The 26,449-nt window shown below is 37.0% G+C and overlaps 1 protein-coding gene across 1 annotated transcript in view; it reads left to right on the top strand.

The window, feature by feature from the left end:
- Positions 1 to 26,449, top strand: part of CCDC73 (coiled-coil domain containing 73) — a 105,907-nt gene that overhangs the window by 60,305 nt on the left and 19,153 nt on the right. Inside the window, exons 10-13 of the mRNA XM_082660580.1 lie at positions 3,381 to 3,512; positions 4,026 to 4,085; positions 5,475 to 5,579; positions 22,199 to 22,309. Coding sequence (XP_082516706.1) covers positions 3,381 to 3,512; positions 4,026 to 4,085; positions 5,475 to 5,579; positions 22,199 to 22,309 — 408 coding nt within the window. The remainder of the gene's footprint in view (positions 1 to 3,380; positions 3,513 to 4,025; positions 4,086 to 5,474; positions 5,580 to 22,198; positions 22,310 to 26,449) is intronic.

Raw genomic sequence — 26,449 nt, 5'->3', positions numbered from 1 at the left:
TCTCAGTGGTATAGACATTCATCATCTCATGCCTGGATTAATAAAATAGCCTCGTAGCCAGGGTTCTATTCTCCAGTTGTGGGTTTTTTTTTTTTTTTTTTTTTTGGGCGGGGGGTGGTATGCGGGCCTCTCACTGTTGTGGCCTCTCCCGTTGCGGAGCACAGGCTCCGGACGCGCAGGCTCAGCGGCCATGGCTCACGGGCCCAGCCGCTCCGCGGCATGTGGGATCCTCCCGGACCGGGGCACGAACCCGTGTTCCCTGCATTGGCAGGCGGACTCTCAACCACTGCGCCACCAGGGAAGCCCTATTCTCCAGTTTTGATTCACTCTTTTTGCTAGACTAACTTTACTAAGTTACTAGTTTAATATTCTTGCTTCTACGTGCCTGACACATGCTAGATACTTAGCATATGTAGAAGAAATGATAAATTGAATAGTTCTCCTTTGTCTACCAAATCAAGTCCAAAACTTTTTTTTCCAGCTTTATTGAGATATAATTGACATATAACACTGTTTAAGCTTAAGGTGTACAACATGTTGATTTAGTCCCAAACTTTTAAAATTGGCTTTCCAGAACTTCCATGGTCTGGTCCCATTTTACATCTTCAACATTGTTTCCTACTACTTCCTAATAAGCATCTTCCATTCTGTTTAATCCAAAATCTTTGTTGCCATTATCATAATTCTTAATTTTCCCTATCTTTTTACCTTTTCTCTCCTCCATATTCCCTGCCCCAACTTGAAATGCCTTCTCTCAGCTTACTTGTATTAAACAGGATTGAGGCAGGAAACAGATGGTACATTGGTATGGGAAATTGAGAAAAGTTTGATGAAAGAGCTATTTACAGAGTTGTAGGCAGAGTTAAGGGAAACCAGCAAGGGATAGAAGCTAGACCTGATGGTGGCAAGGGAAGGAAGCAGATATTGGAACCTGGAGGGAGCTATAGGTAAAGCTGTAGAAGAAAGCTACAGTTCAGAAGCTGTGACCTTTGGTAAAGGTACAGAGCTATTGCCAGTTTGTTGTCATGTAGGGAGGGAGCTGGGGAAACACCTCCATCTCTCTATCTTCCCAGCATACTGATTTACTGATGCCTCCCAGAGGTTGAACCCCACAAGCCGGAGAGAAGGGAGCTTGTTTGCTGTATCCACAGATGCCACACAGGCCACAGAGAAAGTAGAGGGTGAATCAGGAGCGACAAATGAAGGATATCCAGTATACTACTCATTCTTCAAGGCCTACCTCCTTCATTAAAACTTCTTTCATTATTCAGCACATGCTGATTGTTCTCTTTGTACATTATTTTGTCTGCCTGCTTTTCTGAAAATAAAGCCGTATCTCTTAACCCACGCGGTTACTTTAGCAGTCATTTTATGTAGTGCACATATCTAAAGGGAATATGTGAACTAAGACCAATGAATCCATTCTCCTGGATTTTGGACTAGGGGGTAAAAGGTAATCAATCAGGCAAGTTTCCCTCTAGGTGGCTGAGGTTATAACATGTAGAACTGTGGAGGTATTGACAGCCCTGTTTTCTGCTGTTCCTTTTTCAGCTTCCTTGATACCACATTCTCTTGGTTTTCTTCCTGCCTCAGTTGACTGTATTTCTCAGCCTTCTGTATTAACAGCTTCTTTAATCCATGAATCTTGGAGTTCTTTAAGACTCAGTCATTTGTCATCATCTTTCCTCTAACTAGTAACTAAATGACTGCACCTGTTTCCATAGCTTTACATACTATTTAAAAACTGATACATGAGAAATATGTGTTTATTGTAGAAAAAAAGAGAAAACACCTAACAGCAAAATGAAGAAAATAAAAATTTCCTGTAATCTCACCACACTAATTAACCAACTTCGGTACTTAAATACAACCTTTTAAAAATTGAAGTATATTAATCAAGATTCTTAATTGTAAGATGATTTTTTTTAGCAAAGGAATTTGGATGTTGGTCATCTCAGACTTGGAAAATTGTCAGAAACAAGAGAAGGTATATAACCAACTTCCACTACTAAGTTGTTGTACACTGCAGCTTGTACCATCACTGTTGACCATAGTAGATACTGCTACTGCTACAGCAGTATCACTGTTATCCATGGAAGGTTGAAGTAACTAGCACAGCCCCTGCTATCTACCAACAGAAAGATTTACAACAGTTCTTGTTCTTATGTTACTAGTTCCTGATCCAATATCCAAGACAAGTGCTTCTGATTATCAGAGCCTGGTGTCATGCTTATAAAAGTAGTATTTGGCATTTCCGGCTTCTCTAGTGGGCCTTCAAAATTCAAAGGGGGTTCAGGTGCTGTTTAAAAATTCAAAGGGGGTTCAGGTGCTGTTTAATCAAGAATGTGAAAATCAGTATTTAATATACACAGAACAGCAGTACAATAAAGTACACACCATTCAGAAGTTGGTGTTTCGGGATTTAAATGTGTTTGGATGTATCTGTTAAACTCAGTGGATATATAACTTCACAGTGAAGACTTCTTTTGTATCCCCTTCAAGTCTGTCCTCTACAATGATGCCAGAGTTATTTTTCTAAAATGCAAATCTTGTTATGTCATTCTCTTATTCAAAATCCTTCAGTGGTTAATTCCTCATTGTCTATAGGATAAAATTAAAACTCTTTAGCTTGGCCTACAAATCTTTCAATATTTGAATTTTGCCGAATTTCTAGTCACAACTACCAGTACTCTACTCCTCCCCCTTACCCATAACATATTAGCTCCAACCATATCATATTAGTTCTGTTTCCCTGAAAAATATGCTCTTTCATGTTTCTGTACTTTCTGAATCTTTTTGCCTGGAATATCTACTCATTTTTTTGTCCTCTTCAAAAATTTATCTTCAGAGACTCAGTTCAAATACCACTTTCCTGTGTAATGCCTCCTTGATGCCCTCAACCAAACTGTTTCATTCTTCATACTTCTATACATTCCTTCCTGTATTATAGCACTCATCACGTTGTAATTATTTCTTACATAAATTTTTCTTATTAGCTGCTAATAACTTGGGAATTGATAATCTTTTATATCATGTTTTTATCTTAAAGGATTTTTGTTGAATAAGTCATCAGTGAAAACAGCCTGCTTCTGGTTGGTTAGTTCATTTAGTTAGTGTATTCTTTTTAAGAACAAAGATCATGCATTCTATCTTTGTGTCATTGCGTTTGCCTATTCCATAACTACAAATAGCATTGGCTAATTATCTTGCAAGGAAACTAGGGAAAAAGGACCTTGATGGGCAAGTAGTAGTATCTTAATATATGAAATATAGTAAATTATAGTGATAGGTTTAAAATGAACTTTAAAACTGTCAGAAAAGTGCCTTGCTTTGATGAAACATGTGTACTGAATTCTCTGTTTGATGTTTCTTATGTTAAGGAACTTAAAAAAGTAACCTCAGACTTGATAAAGACCAAGGTCACATGTCAACAACATAAGATGGGAGAAGAAAACATCAATTTAACAATTAAAGAACAAAAATTTCAAGAACTTCAAGAAAGACTCAAAATGGTATTTAATTAAATATATTCATGTTTATAAAATGAACATTTTTGTAAAATTTATGAGATATATAAACAATAAGAGGATTATAATACAAAAACGTTCCTTCTTTGTAGAGTTAATATACATAGTAAAAAAGATTTTACAAATTTTTTAAAAACTGCTAGATAATTTTTGGCATTATCAACAAAACTTTAAGATAATAAAATTTAGCTATAACCACTTTATTTTCACTTTAATATGGTATCAGGTAATCTTCTGGTATAATGGTATCCTCAGGAAAGCTTTTGGAGATGAGAAATTCTGTAGTTTCTAACATTAATGTTTATAAGTTTGCACCAGCCTGTACTGGGTATCTAACACCATCTTCAGTTCACTAGAGTCACTGCTTCAACAGTAATCAAACATTGGTTCTCTGGAGTAATAATAGGTCATCACACTCCCAAATTTGTTAAGCACTGAATTGAATGTACAATTTGCTGAATTTTGTATCATAACTTTAAAATTATTCACATTTTTTAGGAATTGGAATTAAATAAGAAGATTAATGAAGAGATTACCCATATTCAAGAAGAAAAACAGGCAAGCAATCATAAGATAATTTGGAAGCCAGTAAATATTTTAAAAACCAAATACAATGTGGGAAATAAACTAAGTTAAGTAACAAATGGAATGATGCTTAGGTCAATTCCTAGCACATAGTAAGCACCCAGTTGGTGTGTATTGAATGGATACATGTGTACCTCTTTTAACCAGGTCTCACCTATACTCCCATTAAAAAATAAATCAGAGGAGAAATGGAGAGATGTTCATCAAAAGATACAAACTTCCAGTTGCAAGATGAGTTAGTTCTGGGGATGGAATGTATAGCATGATGACTTTAGTTAACAATACTGTATCATATATTTGAGAGTTGCTACGAGAGTAGATTTTTTTTATGAGACTCCGAAGACATATTATTTTAAAAGTATTTATTTAGTTAGTTGAGGGGTAGTCGATTTACAATTTTATATTAGTTTCAAGTGTACAACATAGTGATTCAAAATTGTTATAGATTATACTCCATTTAAAGTTATAAAATATTGACTATATTCCCTGTGCTGTACAATATATCCTTGTAGCTTATTTATTTTATACAGAGAGTCTTAAATGTTCTCACCACATACAAAAAACTTGGTGATTATGTGTGGTGATAGAGATCTTAACCTTATTGTGTTAATCATATCACAATAAATATGTGTATCAGATCATCACGTTGTACACCATAAGCTTACATGTTATATGGCAATTATATCTCAATAAAGCTGGAAAAAAGATTACATTAAAATATTTTATAAATAAATAAAATAAAAAGAATAAAAATAAATTAGTTTTTTTCCTTAGTTTGGACCACTGGCAGATAATTATTGAAATGTATGTATGCTTAGAGCATGCATTTACAGGACATTTTACTCTCATTTGCATTTATTTGATATTTATACTTATTCTATTCTAAAAAAACATATGTGAAAGAAAATTTCTCTTGTTTCTTTTTTTTCTCTTCTGCTTTTCCTCTGTTTGATTCTGAATGCATGCCATGCCATCCTAGCCCACCAGCAGTGATATATCTTAGTAGTGATAATATTTACCATTTGGGGAGAAAACCAACAAACGTTTTAGTTTTGAATTCTTTACATTTTTCAGTAGTGTCACAGAATTTGTGGTCCATTTCAAAAACTTTGTTAATTATTTGAGGAACTCTTAGAAATAATACTTTGTAAGAAATCATGTAATACAAATTATGTTAAATATTAAATTAATAAAATATGCCATTAGTTAATTTCAGTATATTGTTTATTATGGCATTGAAATTAAACTGTAAAGATAATAAGTTAAGAAACTAGAAAATATATTTTTAAGAATGAGTTTAGAAACATACCTACTGCCTTAAAACTTTATCAATTAATATGTCATATTTATACTTTTTTATAGGGCATCATCATTTCTTTCCAACAATTGCAGCAGTTACTTCAGCAACAGACTCAAGCTAATACTAAAATGGAAGAAGAATTGAAGGTGCTAAAAGAAAATAATCAGGATATATATACATATCCTGATTATATATATATATATATAAGTATATTTTCATCTAATGAGTTTTACCTGTTTAGTTGCATTTGTCTGTCCAACTTTATCTGAGATCATTTTGAATTTTAAGGGTAAAATATTGGTCTCCTTCATCAGCTTGTTATCAATGTCCAAAATAATGAGCATTTATTTTATTTTATTTATTTTTCCCCAGCATTTTTAATGAAAATTTTTGAACATACAGGAAAGTTGAGAGAATTGTATCATAAACAATCATACACCTACCGCCTAGATTCTACAATTAATATTTTACCTATTTGCTTTATCATATGTTTCTCCACCCCTTTTTTATAATATGCATTTCAAAGTAAATTGCAGTCATCTGTACACTTCACCCTTAACATATAACATCATGAGCATCATTAAATAGAGTTCAGTACTTGACAGATCTTTTGTTTGCTTTTTGAGGTAAAATTTATGAGCATGTTTTATTTTAACATTTAAGTTGCTAGTTAAATGTTCAGTTTTATCAAGTAACTGATTTGTAGCAGATTGGATGGGTTTGTGTTTTTTTTTTCTGTGTCTTAGAATTGTGGCCAAGATCCAAAACTGAAAATAAAAGGTGACAAGTGTCACCACATTCTAGGAGAGGAATCTGTGACCTCACAGAAATGGAGCGGGGCGGGGGTGGGTGGAAGCTCCCTGTTCACAGGAACATGATAGAACTGGCCCTATTACCATAGCAATCACCCCATCATCCTCTTCCCAGTATATATACGAAAATGATTGTGGAGGAGAAGTTATGGCCACTGATGTTTTGGGAGTGCAGGTTCATTAAGAGAGATTTTTCTCTTACATCCCTAATAGAGAGAGATGCATTTCCCCTCATGAATCTAAGTGAGAGAGTCTACAGGAAAATCGTGTAAAAATTGGGGTACGAAAAGGGGAAACTGCCATCTTGTTTTTTAGATGGATGTTTGAGATGTTGTCGAAACCTGAAGGTCCACTGTGGTGTTGCCAGTAAAATGTGATAAGTTCACGTGGGAGAACTTGGCATATGTTTCTTGAAGTTTTGAAGTGTACACCAAGAACATGTAGACTGATGCCCAGTGCTAGTCTAGAAATTTCAAGGAGGAAAGTTTTTGGAGTAATCTGTTCTAGTGGAGCTTGAAGTGTTATTATGCTTGTTCTAATGCTGTATGGCCCTGGAAGCATGCAGAATTGAGAATATGGTGGTTCCTTGGCTCTATGTGAAGGCATGTGGAGGTTAGTGGAAGAGCAGGAACTGCCAAGTGATGGGATGTTCAACTCAAGAGAAGGCGTTGGGGACATGTTCCACTGGGGTGGCCAGTGGAAAATATTTGTGCGCCTCTGAAGGGATTCTTGGTAATGAAGGGTGGAGCTGAGCATTTCCCAGGAAAAGTACATTCACCTTCCACAAAAAGACCACTCTCAGCAGAGGCCTGGGTCAGCTTCATGGGAATGTAACCAGTACAGTTGCATAAAGCCCAGAGGAGCCTTGAGTTCAGGTTTAATATTCTGTGGTCACTATCTTAACATTTTTTTAAAATTAATTAATTTATTTTTGGCTGTGTTGGGTCTTCATTTCTGTGCGAGGGCTTTCTCTAGTTGCGGCGAGCAGGGGCCACTCTTCATCGCGGTGCGCGGGCCTGTCACTGTCGCGGCCTCTCTTGTTGCGGAGCACAAGCTCCAGACGCGCAGGCTCACTAGTTGCGGCTCACAGGCCTAGTTGCTCCGTGGCATGTGGGATCTTCCCAGACTAGGGCTCGAACCCATGTCCCCAGCATTGGCAGGCAGATTCTCAACCACTGCGCCACCAGGGAAGCCCCGTCTTAACATTTTTTAAAAATTTTATTTATTTATTTAATTTATTTTTGGCTGCGTTGGGTCTTCGTTGCTATGCGTAGGCTTTCTCTAGTTGCGGCGAGCAGGGGCTACTCTTCATTGCGGTGCACCGGCTTCTCATTGTGGTGGCTTCTCTTGTTGCAGAGCACGGGCTCTAGGCATGGGCTACAGTAGTTGTGGCTCGTGGGCTCTAGAGCGCAGGCTCAGTAGTTGTGGCCCACAGGCTTAGTTGCTCCACAGCATGTGGGATCTTCCTGGACCCAGGCTCAAACCCATGTCCCCTGCATCAGCAGGCAGATTCTTAACCACTGCGCCACCAGGGAAGCCCCTTTTTTAATTTTTATATTTGAATATATGTTTTGTAAATTAAGTCTGATGAGAAAATGGAGCATGCACGGGGGCTTGAAGCCTCAGCTCCAGCGTTCTCCTGCCCCCTACTGCCTACAAGGAACCATTCTTGACTTCTGGCTCTTCTACCCTTTGGTGCCCTCAGCCCGGCACAGCCTTAGCCTCCCTGCTCCTGTCTTGCCACTGCTGTGAGTCGACTGGGTCACGTTGGTGGGTAGAGGCTTGTGTTCTCTTGTTGCCCTTTAACACAGGTGGAGGCCTAGATGTAGCAGGGAGGGTCTGAGCTGAGTACATGTGCCCTGAAGCATCCTCTGTCCCAGGTTGGCAGTGCCCTGGCACATTAGGTAGGTGCCTTGGCAGGGAGTGAGTCACCAGTCCAGGTACTGAGTTGCATCCCTGCCTGGCAGTTGCAGTCCTTTAGAGGTTACCCACCTACCATAGGTTGAGGCAGAGGAACCATGGGATGGAGAGACTGACTTCACCAACTTCAGCCAGGACATAATACATAGGTCTAGCAGCTTGCAGGAGGTAGAACCCAGTGCTGAGTCGTGTGGTGAGGCCCTTAGGCATCTGTGAGGGTCTGCCTTTGGCCTGTGAATATCCCAGGGGACCATAGCATTAAGTAGAAAATAAAAAACACCATGGTAGGTGGAAAGGAAGGAAAAAAGAGAGGGGGAGAGAGAGAAAGAGAGAAGGAGGGAGGAACCACAAAGAAAAGAAAAAGTTTTGTATCTAAGTGTCTTTAATTTCTGGCACCTGGCCCCAGAAATTATGCTGAGTCCATCATCATTGAATGAAACCAAACTTAACCTGAACAATGAAACACTTATCTTCTTACCATTGATGTTCTATGACTAGTCATGTAAAGAGAGGTTTGCCTTCCTCTTTTCTTTTGCCTGCCCCCAGTACTAGGGAGAGGGAAAACGTATACTAGAGCCAAATCTCTCCCTTCTTTTAACGCTTTCATCTACTCCAATAAAAGATTAGTTTAAAAAAATTTCTCTTAAAGTCCAGTTATCAGCAAGTATCTCCCCCCCTCACCTCTTCTACCCACCCTATAGATGCATAACTGGGACTGTTTCTCTAAGGTGTTGAACCTTCTCTCAAGAAACATATGATATAATTTATCCAAATTGTTGATGAGTAACAGTTATCAGGATTGTCTGATAACTTTCAATCCATTTAAAGGAGTTGATGCGTAGATTTTTAGGATGATCAAAATGTTAGAGATTAGCCAGTCCAACCATTTCATTTTGTGATGAAATAGAGATCCACTAAATGTAAGCAGTGTACTTCAAGGCCCTATAATTAGTGGCAAAACCAGAATTAAATCTTTGTCTTGATTCTACTTCAGCACTATTTCTACAACATTACATTGTTAAGATATTTTTTCCTAGATCTGTGAGAACTGCCATTCTTGTTACATCAGTTATACAAAGACTGCAACTTTCAAATTGCCCTTCATCGGCTCTAAATCCAATGTTTATGTATTGTTGAATTCTACAGGGCCTACAGTAGTCATAAATATATGTAGTCATGTGTTTCTTTGAGTTAGTGATGAAGGTAACTGTGGTTCCAGGATCTTTTAACTATAACTGCCAGTATTTTAGATAATCCAAATGCCTCTCTCTTTTACCAGCCCCATTATTGCCTGAGCCTTGACAGTACATGGAGAAACTAGATTTCATATAGTAAAATTTCAAACGAAGTATTGGCAAGAACAGGTTAGAATTGTCCTCTTTTTAACAGATAAGGGCATTAAAAAATAAACAATACCATCTATCATCACTTTCATTTTATAAAAGATAACTTTTTAACACCAAAAGTATATTAAGGATGTAATATCAGATAAAGGACAGTCCTTTACAAGAGAACACACTTGATGATTTTATATTGACATTTTTTGCCATGGACTAGTGAGATTTTTGTCATGGATCAGTACTTGTTTACAGACTGGTGTTGGAGAACCACTGATATATAGTATAACAAAATATTAATGTTTAACTGTTGCTGAGGATTATGCTGCATAGATATCTCAAGTGTTTTCCCGAGGAGCATTCTAATTCCACCTGTACTAAAAGGGATCATTACTCTTCATAATGGCCTACTGTTTTTCAGTGCTCTGCAGTCATGCTATCATCTGTCTTACTTTTTTTTTAAGTACAATTTGGAGCATAGAGACCTAAATTCTCATGATAGAGAATATTTTCTACTATGATTTAATCATAGTTTAGTCCAGATAAAAGTATAGTTATGCTGCTATTATCATAGTGTTAGGAAGAATAATTTATTTAGTTAGTTTGCTCCTATAGTCATAGTGTTAACATAGTATTAACCAGAATAATTTACTTAGTTTTTGGTATATTAAAGCCTTAACAGGTGGTTTATTTTGATTTTCCACAATATACATTTTTTCAAAGAGGGTTTTCAGACTTATTAATCCAGATGCAAATAATAGCAAATAACTTCCTGGTAGACTGTAAATTCCATAAAAAGAGTAACATTTTCACTAATAAGAGCCCAAAAGAGTATCTGCCACGTAGTAGGAGCTCATTAAATCTTATTAAATTAATGAATGATTAACAATGAGTAAATTCAGACTCTTTGCAAGTTCAAATATTGCTAGGTCAGGGCTTCTGGTTAAATATATCAGATTGAACCTATACATTCCCTTCTATTTCCTTCTGAAACTGCAATAAATGACATTAATAAATCCACAAGAATGAGGAAATAGGGAGAAGAAACGATAAAAATTAAGTTTTAAAAGTGGGAACCATATGGAAAATTAGCAATTTACTTAGCAAATGAGAGAAAGTAGAAACCCAAGTTGAAGATACAGAAATAATCGGGAATTGCAAGCATCATGTGCCTCTAGAAGTAAGGTGCACAACTGAAGCCAAAAACTAGAAGGTCTATATAGGAAGCTGTTGCATATCCAGATTCTTTCCCCTACCCTGCACAAATAGGCACTCCCTGTCTTCTGTTTGGCAGAAGATTGGAGAATTACTTTGGAGAGTTTGAGGAGCAACTGAGGTTTGGGAGATTCAGTAGTGTGCTAGAGGCAACTGGTACCAGGGAGAGCTAGTTGTTAGAGCTGTTGTCATTTTGTAAGTTGGTTCAAATGAGTGGTAGCTTGAGTTGACAATGGTGGGGTTTTTAACACTAATGAAATTGGCAAGTGCTGCAAATCAGGCTTTTTTTTTTTTTTTTGAGACCCTATTTACCAGCACAGTACTAAGAGTATTGTATTGAAAATAGTTTGGGAAGTCTAAATACTGAATTCTGAAACCTCCCAGCCCAGTCCTTAAGAGGACAGTTAGCCTTGTAACATCCAGGCAGCAGAATGGAAGATTCCATTATGGGGCAACTAACCTGCTCAAGAGAAGAGACTATAGCTGCTGCAGTTAAGCTCTCCCGATGAAACAACTCAGCCAGATCAGTGCACAGTGAAGCCCACCATTATAGTGACAAAATTTTGTAGTTGACAAAGCTTTCAGCCAGCTTTTTAATATTTCATTGTTAAATATGAACAAGCAGTTAAGGATCACTGGATATTTGAAGAAAGTCTCCAGTGTGAAAAACAAACAAAACAAACAGGGTAATGAAAAAAAACTTGGAGAAGCTAAGAAAATATACTCAGTTAAGAGAAATATATTTATTAATCCACAAAACAGTAATTGAGTCTAAAAAAAGAAACATTCCTAGAATAAAAGAGAACCCTTAAAATAAATGTATTAGTAGACATGAAAAAGTACAATGGAAAAGTTGGAAGATAATATCGAGATGATCTGAGAAAGTAGAACCAAAAGACAAGAAGATGAAAAACAGGAAAGGAAGAAAATGAGGGGTCAGTTCAAGAGGTCTGGTGAGTTTCAGAGAGAACAGAGAAGATGGAAGGAGAGCAAGTGACCAAAGAAATAATGCAGGAAAGTAACCCAGAACTGAAGGATCTGAGTTTGTTTTGCCTAACACCAGTGCATATCATTACGAAATTTCATACTACACTTAAAGAGAAGATTATAAAACTCTCGGTGGGAGAAAAAAAAGTAGGTCACATAGGAAGGATCCAAAATGAGAATGGCAACATAATGACTTCAGACTTTTCATTGGCAGCACTGGAGGTAGAAGATAATAGAACCATGCCTTCAGAGGTTCCAAAGCAGAATTGTATGGTATTTAGCCAAAGAAGTTGTTGAGTATTGGTAGAATAAACATATTTTCAGACAAGCAGGGTCTCAAAAAATGCCTCCTTTATCAAGAAGTAGTAGAAAGTTTGCTTTATCAAGACAAGGGAGTAAACCAAGAGGAAATCATGGGATCTAGGAAACAGGAGACCCATCACAGAAGAAAAAAGGAAATTTTCAGAGATTACCTGATCAGTGTAGCAGAATGAAAGAGCAATTGGTCCAAATTCTAAGGGAAGGATGGAATGTCTCCAAAACATGGAAACTGAGAAAAAACCTGGCAGTTTCTTTTAGATGGGGGTATAAGTAGGGACAGGAAATGATTGATATATATTAATATAATATACTTTTTAAGAACATAATGCTCTTGGTCATTTATTATTACTAGGATAAAGTCTGTGGTATACTCTCCCATGTCTCCTCTAAACTTTGATTTGTCCATCTTAAAATACAGTGTTATTAATATAAATACTGTAAATATTTATTACAGTGTTAAAGTACTAAGCATCTATTAAATACATGCCATTGTAAATATTCAGAGACTGCCCTGTTATTATAATATGTACCTATAAATTAAGATGAAATCATGACATATAAAAATATTTGCATTGTCCTAAAGTAGAGGCAGTCAAAATAGGTATTCATTGAGTGCTCTCAAAGTGCATAGTTCTTTATGAGCTAGAGGAGAATCTTCATGTTAAAATTGCAAAATGCTTTTTTTAGATGTTTCCATAATTTTGCATAATTATATCCTTGCATATTGATAATCTGTATAGTAATTGAGAACTCTAAATAGATGGAATACTATGAAGCCTTTATTTTATTTTATTTATTTATTTTTTTGCTTTTATTACTTATCTTTATTTGAACAGAAATCTTAAATCTTCAGAGGCTCACAAGTCCACTGTCTACTGTAGTTTCCTCTAGCTTAGAGACTCTCCTTGGTGCTTTGACGTTGTGGGCTCTGCCTTCACGGGTGTGGTGAATCCATGGCTTAACCCCAGCTGCTTTCACTCATAACTGAGTGGTTAGCAAGACCTCATATGGCCCCATCCTGTCCACTTCACAGCCAACTGATGGTCATGTCCTTGCTCTTTCCAGCTTTTGAGGAGGATGAGGTGTTTGGGTTGAATAGGGTCCAGGGGTACTTCAGGTGGATAGGCAGACCTATTGGAAGCACACTTATAAACAGAGGTTGGTATAGTGGCTATAATTTTGACATAATTAGCAGTAGTAGGTCCTTTTAAAACATCACTGGATTCTTCTGCCTGAGTAGACACCTGGAAAAGCCTGCCACACAAAATTTCAAAGGGACTTAATTTAAGCTTGCTTCTGGAATCCACTCTAATCCATTACAGGGCAACTGGCAAGGCCTTATCCCAAGTGAAGTTAGTCTCAACATACTTTAGCATTGCTCTTTTTTTAAATGTATGATTCATTTTCTCACTTTTTCCTGTTGATTGTAGTCTCAGGATAAATGTAGTTTCTAATCAATACACAACGCTTTAGACACTTGTTGGGTTATGCTAGAGACAGCAGCCGGTCCATTGTCACTTTGAAGGGTGTTAGACGATCCAAATTAGGGAGTAATTTCCATAATGAGGGCTTTAACTACTTAAGAGATTTTTTTCTGTCCAGGTGGGATATGCTTTCACTCATCCCGAAAAAGGTACAAACACTAACACGGATTTAAAATTTCCTGGGGCTCTGGGAATTTGAGTAAAGTCTATTTTCCATTCCTCAGTGGAGCAAGTTCCTCTATGTTGAGTTCCCATTTGAGGGGACCTGTCATGCAATTCTGAGTGACTTGCTGGATGACCTTTTGCAGAATAGCCCCCATTGTTATTATTATTTTTTAACATCTTTATTGGAATATAATTGCTTTACCATGGTTTGTTAGTTTCTGCTGTATAACAAGGTGAATCAGCTATACATATACATATATCCTCGTATCTCCTCCCTCTTGCATCTGCCTACCACCCTCCCTATCGCACCCCTTTAGGTGGACACAAAGCACCAAGCTGATTTCCCTGTGCTATGTGGCTACTTACCACTAGCTATCTATTTTACATTTGGTAGTATATATAAGTCTGTGCCACTCTCTCACTTCGTCCCTGCTTACCCTTCTGCCTCCCTGTGTCCTCAAGTCCATTCTCTACGTCTGCGTCTTTATTCCTGTCCTGTCCCTAGGTTCTTCAGAACTGACTCACTTAACTCTGACTCACTTAACTCTGTATGACAGACTCTAGGTCCGTCCACCTCACTACAAATAACTCAATTCTGTTTCTTTTTATGGCTGAGTAATATTCCATTGTATATATGTGCCACATCTTCTTTATCCATTCATCTATCGATGGAAGCTTAGGTTACTTCCACGTCCTGGTTATTGTAAACAGAACTGCAATGAACATTTTGGTACATGACTCTTTTTGAATTACGGTTTTCTCAGGGTGTATGCCCAGTAGTGGGATTGCTGGGTCATATGATAGTTCTATTTTTAGTTTTTTAAGGAACCTCCGTACTGTTCTCCATAGTAGCTGTATCAATTTACATTCCCACCAACAGTGCAAGAGGGTTCCCTTTTCTCCACAATGTCTCCAGCATTTATTGTTTGTAGATTTTTGGATGATGGCCATTCTGACTGGTGTGAGGTGACACCTCAATGTAGTTTTGATTTGCATTTCTCTAATCATTAGTGATGTCGAGCATTCTTTCATGTGTTTGTTGGCAATCTGTATATCTTATTTGGAGAAATGTCTGTTTAGGTCTTCTGCCCATTTTTGGATTGTGTTGTTTGTTTTTTTGATATTGAGCTGCATGAGCTGCTTGTAAATTTTGGAGATTAATCCTTGGTTAGTTTCTTCATTTGCAAATATTTTCTCCCATTCTGAGGGCTGTCTTTTTGTCTTGTTTATGCTTTCCTTTGCTGTGCAAAAGCTTTTAAGTTTCATTAAATCTCATCTGTTTATTTTTGTTTTCATTTCCATTTCTCTTGGAGGTGGGTCAAAAAGGATGATTTATGGCATAGAGTTTTCTGCCTATGTTTTCCTCTAAGAGTTTTATAGTGTCTGGCCTTTCATTTAGGTCTTTAATCCATTTGAAGTTCATTTTTGTGTATGGTGTTAGGGAGTGTTCTAATTTCATTCTTTTACATGCAGCTGTCCAGTTTTCCCAGCACCACTTACTGAAGAGGCTGTCTTTTCTCCATTGTATATTCTTGCCTCCTTTATCAAAGTTAAGGTGACCATATGTGCGTGTGTTTATCTCTGGGCTTTCTATCCTGTTCCATTGATCTATATTTCTGTTTTGTGCCAGTGCCATACTGTCTTGATTACTGTAGCTCTGTATGATAGTCTGAAGTCATGGAGCATGATTCCTCCAGCTCCATTTTTCTTTCTCAAGATTGCTTTGGCTGCTTGGGGTCTTTTGTATTTCCATACAAATAATGAAATTTTTGGTTCTAGTTCTGTGAAAAATGCCATTGGTAGTTTGATAGGGATTGCACTGAATCTGCAGATTCCTTTGGGTAGTATAGTCATTTTCACAATGTTGATTCTTCCAATCCAAGAACATGGTATATCTCTCCATCTATTTGTATCATCTTTAATTTCTTTCATCAGTGTCTTATAGTTTTCTGCATACAAGTCTTTTGTCTCCTTAGGTAGGTTTATTCCTAGGTATTTTATTCTTTTTGTTGCAGTGGCAAATGGGAGTGTTTCCTTAATTTCTGTTTCAGATTTTTCATCATTAGTGTATAGGAATGCAAGAGATTTCTGTGCATTAATTTTGTATCCTGCTACTTTACCAAATTCATTGATTAGCTCTAGTAGTTTTCTAGTAGCATCTTTAGGATTCTCTACGTATAGTATCATGTAATTTGCAAACAGTGACAGCTTTACTTCTTTCCGATTTGGATTCCTTTTATTTCTTTTTCTTCTCTGATTGCTGTGGGTAGACTTCCAAAACTATGTTGAATAATAGTGGTGAGAGTGGACAACCTTGTCTTGTGCCTGATCTTAGAGGAAATGGTTTCAGTTTTTCACCATTGAGAACGTTGTTGGCTGTGGGTTTGTCATATATGGCCTTTATTATGTTGAGGTAAGTTCCCTCTATGCCTACTTTCTGGAGCGTTTGTATCATAAATGGGTGTTGAATTTTGTCGAAAGCTTTTTCTGCATCTATTGAAATGATCATATGGTTTTTCTCCTTCAATTTGTTAATATGGTTTATCACATTGATTGATTTGCGTATACTGAAGAATCCTTGCATTCCTGGGATAAACCCCACTTGATCATGGTGTATGATCCTTTTAATGTGCTTTGGGATTCTGTTTGCTAGTATTTTGTTGAGGATTTTTGCGTCTATGTTCATCAGTGATATTGGCCTGTAGTTTTCTTTTTTTTGTGACATCTTTTTCTGGTTTTGGTATCAAGGTGATGGTGGCCTCATAGAATGAGTTTGGGAGTGTTCCTCCCTCTGCTGTATTTTGGAAGAGTTTGAGAAGGATAGGTGTTAGCTCTTCTCTAAATGTTTGATAGAATTCACTTGTGAAGTCATCTATTCCTGAGCTTTTGTTTGTTGGAAGATTTTTAATTACAGTCTCAATTTCAGTGCTTGTGATTGGTCTGTTTATATTTTCTATTTCTTCCTGGTTCAGTCTCGGGAGGTTGTGCTTTTCTAAGAATTTGTCCATTTCTTCCAGATTGTCCATTTTACTGGCATATAGTTGCTTGTAGTAATCTCTCATGATCCTTTGTATTTTTGCAGTGTCGGTTGTTACTTCCCCTTTTTCGTTTCTAATTCTATTGATTTGAGTCTTCTCCCTCTTTTTCTTGATGAGTCTGGCTACTGGTTTATCAATTTTGTTTATCTTCTCAAAGAACCAGCTTTTAGTTATATTGATCTTTGCTATCATTTCCTTCATTTCTTTTTCATTTATTTCTGATCTGATCTTTATGATTTCTTTCCTTCTGCTAACTTTGGGGTTTTTGGGTTCTTCTTTGACTAATTGCTTTAGATGTAAGGTTGGTTGTTTATTTGAGATGTTTCTTGTTTCTTGAGGTAGGGTTGTGTTGCTATCAGCTTCCCTCCTAGAACTGCTTTTTCTGCATCCCATAGGTTTTGGGTTGTCATGTTTTCATTGTCATTTGTTTCTAGGCATTTTTTGATTTCCTCTTTAATTTCTTCAGTGATCTCTTGGTTATTTAGTAGTGTGTTTATATTTTTTACAGATTTTTTTCCTGTAATTCATATCTAGTCTTATAGCATTATGATCAGAAAAGATACTTGGTACGATTTCAATTTTCTTAAATTTACCAAGGCTTGATTTGTGGCCCAAGATGTGATCTATCCTGGAGAATATTCCACGAGCACTTAAGAAGAAAGTGTATTCTGTTGTTTTTGGATGGACTGTCCTATAAATATCAGTTAAGTCCATCTTGTTTAATGTATCATTTAAAGCTTGTGTTTCCTTATTTATTTTCATTTTGAATGATCTGTCCATTGGTGAAAGTGGGGTGTTAAAGTCCCCTACTATTATTGTGTTAGTGTCGATTTCCCCTTTTATGGCTGTTAACATTTGCCTTATGTATTGAGGTGCTCCTATGTTGGGTGCGTAAATATTTACAATTGTTATATCTTCTTCTTGGATTGGTCCCTTGATCATTATGTAGTGTCCTTCTTTGTCTCTTGTAATAGTCTTTATTTTAAAGTCCATTTTTTCTGATGAGAATTGCTACTCCAGCTTTCTTTTGATTTCCATTTCCAAGGAATATCTTTTTCCATCCCCTCATTTTCAGTCTGTATGTGTGCCTAGGTCTGAAGTGGGTTTCTTGTAGACAGCAGATATATGGGTCTTGTTTTTGTATCCATTCAGCCAGTCTATGTCTTTTGGTTGGAGCATTTAATCCATTTACATTTAAGGTAATTATTGATATGTATGTTCCTATTAGCATTTTCTGAATTGTTTTGGGTTTTTTATTGTAGGTCTTTTCCTTCTCTTATGTTTCCTGCCTAGAGAAGTTCCTTTAGCATTTTTGTAAAGCTGGTTTGGCAGTGCGGAATTCTGTTAGCTTTTGCTTGTCTGTAGAAGTTTTAATTTCTCTCATCAAAATTTCTCTTTAATTTCTCAAATCTGAATGAGATCCTTGCTGGGTAGAGTAATCTTGGTTGTAGGTTTTTCCCTTCATCACTTTAAATATGTCCTGCCACTCCTTTCTGGCTTGCAGAGTTTCTGCTGAAAGATCAGCTGTTAACCTTATGTGGATTCCCTTGTATGTTATTTGTTGCTTTTCCCTTGCTGCTTTTAATATTTTTTCTTTGTATTTAATTTTTGATAGTTTGATTAATATGTGTCTTGGCTTGTTTCTCCTTGGATTTATCCTGTATGGGACTCTCTATGCTTCCTGGATTTGATTGACTATTTCCTTTCCCATATTAGGGAAGTTTTCAACTATAATCTCTTCAAATATTTTCTCAGCCCCTTTTTTTTTTTCTCTTCTTCTTCTGGGACCCCTATAATTTGATTGTTGGTGCATTTAATGTTGTCCCAGAGGTCTCTGAGACTGTCCTCAGTTCTTTTCATTCTTTTTTCTTTATTTTGCTCTGCGGTAGTTATTTCCACTATTTTATCTTGCTGGTCACTTATCTGTTCTTCTGCCTCAGTTATTCTGCTATTGATTCCTTCTAGAGAATTTTTAATTTCATTTATTGTGTTGTTCATCATTGTTTGTTTGCTCTTTCGTTCTTCTAGGTCCTTGTTAAACTTTTCCTGTGTTTTCTCCATTCTATATCCAAGATTTTGGGTCATCTTTACTATCATTACTCTGAATTCCTTTTCACATAGACTGCCTATTTCCTCTTCATTTGTTTGGTCTCGTGAGTGTTTACCTTGCTTCTTCATCTGCCATGTGTTTCTCTGTCTTCTCATTTTGCTTTACTTACTGTGGGGTCTCCATTTCGCAGGCTGCAGGTTCGTAGTTCCCATTGTTTTTGGTGTCTGCCCCCAGTGGGTATGGTTCATTCAGTGACTTGTGTAGGCTTCCTGGTGGAGGGTACTGACGCCTGTGTTCTTGTAGATGAAGCTGGATCTTGTCTTTCTGGTTGGCAGGACCGCATCTGGTGGTGTGTTTTGGGGTTTCTGTGAACTTATTATGATTTTATGCAGCCTCTCTGTAGCTTGCTGGTAGTTGAGTGGAGCTGGGTCTTAGCGTTGAGATGGAGATCTCTGGGAGAGTTTTCGCCATTGATATTATGTGGGGCCAGGAGGTCTCTGGTGGACCAGTGTCCTGAACTCAGCTTTCCCACCTCAGAGGCTCAGACGTGACACCCAGCTGGAGCACCAAGACCCTGTCAGCCACAGGGCTCAGAAGAAAAGGGAGGAAAAAAAAGAAAGATAGAAAATAATAATAAAATAAAGTTATTAAAATAAAAAAATTTAAAAAAATAAAAAAGTAATAAGGGGCTTCCCTGGTGGCGCAGTGGTTGAGAGTCTGCCTGCCAATGCAAGGGACACGGGTTTGTGCCCTGCTCCGGGAAGATCCCACATGCCGCGGAGCAGCTGGGCCCGTGACCCATGGCTGCTGAGCCTGCGCGTCCGGAGCCTGTGCTCTGCAACGGGAGAGGCCGCAACAGTGAGAGGCCTGTGTATCGCAAAAAAAAAAAAAAAGAAAAAAAAAGTAGTAAAAAAAAAAGAAAGAAAAAAGAGAGCAACCAAACCGAAAAACAAATCCACCAATGATAACAAGAGCTAGAAACTATACTAAAAAAAAGAAAACAAAGAAAAAAGACAGACAGAGCCCTAGGACATATGGTAAAAGCAAAGCTATACAGACAAAATCACACAAAGAAGCATACACGTACACACTTAGAAAAGGGAAAAAAATATATGTATATATATATAAAAGGAAGAGAGCAACCAGATCAATTAACAAATCTACCAATGATAATCTCTAAATACTAAACTAAGATAATCATAAACCAGAAACAAATTAGATGCAAAAAGCAAACCCCAAGTCTACAGTTCCTCCCATAGTCCACCAGTTCAATTTTGGGATGATTCGTTGTCTGTTCAGGTGTTCCTCAAATGCAGGGTACATCAAGTTGATTGTGGAGATTTAATCCGCTGCTCCTGAGGCTGCTGGGAGAACTTTCCCTTTCTCTTCTTTGTTCCCACAGCTCCTGGGGTTCAGCTTTGAATTTGGCCCCGCCTCTGCGTGTGGGTCGCCTGAGGGCATCTGTTAGGGGGCTGTGGGTCCCTCAGGCCAGAGGGAGGGAGGTGTATGGAATACCAGGTGAGCCTGCGGCGGCAGAGGCCAGCGTGACATTGCAACAGCCTGAGGCGTGCCGTGTGTTCTCCCGGGGAAGTTGTCCCTGGATCACGGGACCCTAGCCGTAGTGGGCTGCACAGGCTCCCGGGACGGGAGGTGTGGAGAGTGACCTGTGCTCGCACACAGGCTTCTTGGTGGCTGCAGCAGCAGCCTTAGTGTTTCATGCCAGTCGCTGGTGTCTGTGCTGATAGCCGCGGCTCGTGCCCATCTCTGGAGCTCATTTAGGTGGTGCTCTGAATCCCCTCTCCTCGCGCACCCCAAAACAATGGTCTCTTGTCTCTTTGGCAGCTCCAGACTTTTTCCTGGACTCCCTCCCGGCTAGCTGTGGTGCACCAGCCCCCTTCAGGCTGTGGTCACTCAGCCAACCCCGGTCCTCTCCCTGGGGTCTGACCTCTGATCAGCTCCCAGCCCCCACCCGCCCCAGTGCGTCAGCAGACAAGCCTCTCAGGCTGGTGAGTGCTGGTCGGCACCGATCCTCAGTGTGGGAATCTCTCCACTTTGCCCTCCGCACCCCTGTTGCTGCGCTCTCCTCCGTGGCTCCGAATCTTCCCCACCACCCCGTCTCCTCCAGTGAAGGGGCTTCGTAGTGTGTGGAAACTTTTCCTCCTTCACAGCTCCCTCCCAGAGGTGCACGTCCCATCCCTATCCTTTAGTCTCTGTTTTTGTTTTTCTTTTGCCCTATCCAGGTACGTGGGGAGTTTCTTGCCTTTTGGGGAAGTCTGAGGTCTTCTGCCAGCATTCAGTAGGTGTTCTGTAGGAGCTGTTCTGTAGGTGTATTTTTGATGTATTTGTAGGGAGGAAGGTGATCTCCACGTCTTATTCCTCTGCCATCTTGAAAGTCCCCTAGGCCTATGAAGCCTTTAAAATGAGATAGATCTATATATAATGATATGGAAATTAAGCAAGATACATTATTCATAATTTTAGAAAAGCAGATTGCAGAACAACATGGTATGTATTATGTGGTTTCATCTCTACTTAAAAAGATATATTTTATGTACTTGTATGCTTATAGATAATTTCTGGAAGGATACACAAGAAACTACTAGAGTGGTTACCTCTGGGGAGGAGAGCTGGAAAAACAGTAGAGGAAAACTTTGCCTTTTCTTTCTATCCTTTGTGTGGCTTGGATGTTTACCCTGAATGTACTTAGCTTTAATAACGATAAACAAATGAACATAAAAATTTCAGATATATTAGACATGTAGGGAGAGTTCTTACTATTTGTCCTTTTAGAGAAGTTTACTTGGATTATCAGCAGACACTGAAGAAACCTAATAATATTGGTGACACTGATTTAATTGCTTTTAAACCCTTGTCTTAGAAAACAGTCGTATTTTTACCCTTTAAAGGTTTTTTGGGAACAGGAGAGGGGAGTGTGGTGGTGATTATGTAATATGTTAATTTATGAGGTAATAAGTTAATATAGTAAATATTGAAGCTCTACTAAAAAAGTGTTAATTTGAAATTAAAAATTTAAATTGTAGTTAAGAGTTTTCCAGCCAATTAATTTCTGAAATAAACAGATATGGAAAATATGTTCTGTGGTAGATAAAAATTTTTAGTAGGGTTAGGCTGGATTGTGCTACATTTCATATTTTTCAGTGCTGTAGTTTATATTACTTTTTCAGTACATTAAAACTTATGCAGTGAAACTGAATAATGGCAATGTTTTTATACCCTTTTATAGCCATTTCTTTTTCATAACCTCCCCCTATTTCCTGTTAACTAAACTATAAGCACCTTTCTGTTAATTTATGAAAATTATTGTTGAGGTAGCACATCATCACTGATCTGTATGGCACTTTCAGCATGTTAGAAGCAAAGGTCCAAGCAACATAAAACACATCAAAATTCATTAATGTGGTATTGATTATTTTTTGGATAATTAATTTTATTGCAGACCCTTGAAAGAGATAATGAGCTGCAAAGGGAGAAGGTGAAAGAAAATGAAGAAAAGTTCCTTAGTCTTCAAAACAAGCATGAGCAAGCACTAGAAACTTGGAAAAAGCATGTAGGTTTATTAAACAGTAAAATATTAAAATATTTTAAGTAGTAGACATTTAAAATCACTATTAAATGCTAAAAAAATATTGCAAAAATAATATAGGAATAAAGTCTGACACATTGTCTTCTTGTACTTATATTTCCAAGAAGTGAATGTTTTTAAAGCTAAATTTAATAAAATTTTCTGTAATGCTTTCATGCATGAAAAACCATACATATATGTGTGTATTTACGTATATTTTGTATGACTTTTCATATGTGACAAAAATTAATTTTCCTTTTCACAAAACCATTGATAGTGTTTTAGTAAATGATTATAATAAAGAATTATATAGGTCTTATTGTTAGCTGATCTCTTTAGCTTTCCTCAGCAGTTTTGTTGACTTGTATTAAAGCCATGTTTAGAACATATATACAGTAGTTGGGTTCTATAGTATTAACATTTTATCATGAGAATTGTTACGTTATAAATGTGACTATTGCCTTAAAGCACAACTCTTTATTTTACATCAAATTTTAATTTCAGTGAAGTAGATAATAAAAGTGAAAAGTGATGTAAATTAAAGTTGTGAAATATAAGGTTCACTTTTAAGACTGGTGAACCCCCAAATCGATTACTTTATTATTTTTATTACCTTCAATTCTTTTAAAAGAACTAAAAAAAATAGAAGGTAATTATTTAAGTGTTTATGAAAGCTATATTTTGGGTAAGTAAGATTATATTTTAAACTATTATACTAATTATAATATAATTCTAATACTATACTAATATATTTTATAATAATATATATATGCATACTATTCTGTAGATGATTTTGTTTGATATAGATTGTTTTGTAAGTAATTCTTGATTTTTTGATCCATTTGCAGCTAACATGTTTTCTTAATCTGTATTTTGAAGAGATCAAATCTTCACTGATGAATTTGATAAGCGTTACCTAATTCTCAAAAAATATTTTGTAACTAATTGTATCAGAATACTATAAAATGCTTAGTGGCCCCTAAATAGGTAAAGTTTGTCATTAAGCAACAAGCATAGTAATTTTCATTTTAGCTTCAGCTAATCTACCTTGCATCCCAACACTTCCTTCTCATTTCTAAGGCTTAAAAGATCATGGAAATAGTACTGTCAGGATAAGGAAAACTATGAAGTAAAAAGAGAATATAAACTTGAATATGCCAGCCACACCAAAAATAATTAGTTGAGTTAAGAGAAAATTAAGCATTTATTTTTCCTAATGATATTTCAAGTATGTCCCTCTCCCAAGAAAAAAAAAGTCAATTGAATTAAGAAAATAAGCATTCAGCTTCACTGGTGAGGCCAGAGTCTATAATTTGGATAAAATTGGTTTTGTCTTAGGATTTTTAGCATCTAAAATCATTTCACTTCCATATGATTTCATACTAAACAGAACATAGGTAAATTTCTAAAAAGCTGCTTTGGTTGTATAGGAGTTTTCTTGAATGGGAGGTCAGATCTACTCTTTAATTGTGTTTCTATCTTGATACCAGTTTTTCACCATTCTTGAGTGAAGGAGAATTATAGTGTTGCTACTGAGATTGGATCAAAATGGGTTTCTAAAAATCATTAAAAGATACTGACAAAAATAAGATGAAATCATATATACTGCTGTTTAAAAAAATAAACAGTGAATATTACTAGATAATATATTTAAAACTCATTGAAATGTCTTAAAGAACATGGTATGTGTATCTGTTTTTATTTGGCTAGTTATACAGCCAATGGTTGTGTATAGATAAAAAGATAATAAATGGGGATGTTTAGAAATTATTTAGGGAAAGGGGGTATCACAAAAGGAATTCAATTCACAACATATGTTGAGCATCTGTTATGTGTTAGGCACTATTCTAGGTGCTGGATTTTCAAAGATGCCTAAAATACAAAGATTATTAAAGAGCTCACACTCTCAAAAGACAGGTAATTATTAAGTTAACCACAATAGTGTTGAGTGTTTTTAGTAGTGTTAACATTAGTATTAACAAATTACTGTGAAAGCACAAAATAAATCATATTGTTTAACTAGGTTGGAGAAAGTTTTAGAGAAAAGATGACACTAGAATTTGGACTTGAAAGATGAATAGGGTTTCACCAGGCAGAAGGTGCCTGCTTCCTATACTTCCTATTCCACTCTGTGGGTATTCCATTTAAGAAAGGGAAAAATGATGGAGGCATGAAACTGCATTCTCCAGGATGATGAATAGTCTGATCTAGAATGTGACAGTGGAAATTAGGTTGAGATCACCTTCTGAAGAGTTCTTTACGAAGGAAGTTGAATTTTATTTTATAAGTAATGGGAAGCCATTGAGATTTTTAAAGCAGAAAAGTGACATAGATCTGCATTTTAGAAAAATAACTCTTGCAACAGTATGGAGAATGGCGTTATGGAAAGAGATTAGTAAGAAGAATGTTGCAAATAATCTAACCACGAGCCTATGAGGGTGTAAATTAGGGCAACAGTAATGAGAACAGAGAAGAGGGATAGATACAGGAAGCATTTTGGAAGTAGAATTAGCAGGATTAGTGACATTTTATGTATAATGGATTTTAGAAGGAAAAGGAGTAAACTATGATTCTGAGATTAATATAATGAGCAGAATAATAATGTCACTAATTGACATAAGGAATGTGAAAGGAGAAGCACCATTTGGTGGATGAAAATGAGTTTAATTTGGGAACTGATGAATTTATGGTGACGGCAGGACATCTGACTTGAAATGTATATCATGCATTTGGAAACGTGAATCTAATCATAGGAGAGAGGTTGGGAGTGAGATATAGATTTAAGACTTATTAGCATAAAGATGAAATTTGAGGGTATGATAAGATCATCTGTGGAAGGAGTGGCAGACTTGAAGAGAAGGCTAAATAAAGAAGAAAGAGCCTTGGGGAACACCAACATTTTGCTAGTGGTTAGTGTGTGTATATTGGGGCAGGAGGGGAGAGGGAGCCTGATAAGAATGGTGAGAAAGGTAGAACGATAGAGAGAGAGTAGTACCATGAAAATGAAGAAAAGAGGCTATTTCAAGAATAAATAGTCAACATAGTCGAGCTACAGTGCTGTTAAATGGTGTGAAACTTGGAACAAGTCCTTTGGCTAATTTGCAGGTGATAGCTGAGAAAAATAATCAGTAGAACAATGAGGGCAGAAGTCGGTTGTTAAGGAGTGGTGAGAGATTAGAATTTGAAAGTAGTAAGAGTGGACTTTATTTTAAGAAGTAAGAGAGATAGAGTAATTGAGTCAAAGAGAAAAAAGTTAGGAACGTGACAAGAGCATATTTGTGGGCTGAAAACATGCTGGTATAGTGGGAAAGATTGAGACTAGGCAGGAGTGAAGAGATCTTTGCTAGAGCTAAGCTCTAAGGGAGACAGGAGTGACTTCCCTGATGGTCTAGTTGTTAAGACTTCACCTTCCAATGCAGGGGTGCGGGTTCGATATCTGGTCGGGGAGCAGATCCCACATGCCTCGCGGCCAAGAAAAACCAAAACATAAAACAGAAGCAGTATTGTAACAAATTCAATAAAGACTTTAAAAATGGTCCACATCAAAAAAATTTTTTATAAAAGGAGGGGAGGGGGAGACAGGAGAGGATGGGATAGAGAGCACTTGAGGAATTTTTAGTCGTTTAAAATTAAGAGAAACTTTTGTAATATTTTATGACAAAAAGGTATTTTTCTCTTCAATGGAACTTACTTTGTCTTACATTTGCGGTTCCTATGAAGGAGAACCCCCCCCAAGAAAAAGATTATGAAATTTTATAGCCAGTAAAAGCCCAGTGTGTAGATGCAAGTATTAGGCTGAAGAGTCAGTTTCTGTTGTACTGCTTAGTGCTCAGTATTCTTCATCTAATTGAGTTAAAATCTGTATATCTAATTTGCAACAAGAAAATAAAACTTTAAGAAAGCAGTGAAGTGGTAACTTTTATAGAATTTTTATGATTAAAAATAAATTAATTTTTCATTTGTAACAAGAGGTAGTTTAATGTAGTACTTGAAAGCACAACCCCTAGACTTAGCCTTGGATTTGAATCTTGACTACCACTTTATATCTACCTGATCTTGGGCAAGCTACTTAACGTCTGTGAGCCTCACATTTCTCGCCTGTAAATTGGAGACTAAAAATACCTC

The sequence above is a fragment of the Grampus griseus genome, assembly GCF_964374135.1.
Source record: "Grampus griseus genome assembly, chromosome: 8".
Taxonomy (NCBI): domain Eukaryota; kingdom Metazoa; phylum Chordata; class Mammalia; order Artiodactyla; family Delphinidae; genus Grampus; species Grampus griseus.
This window is presented reverse-complemented; position numbering and strand designations above follow the sequence as displayed.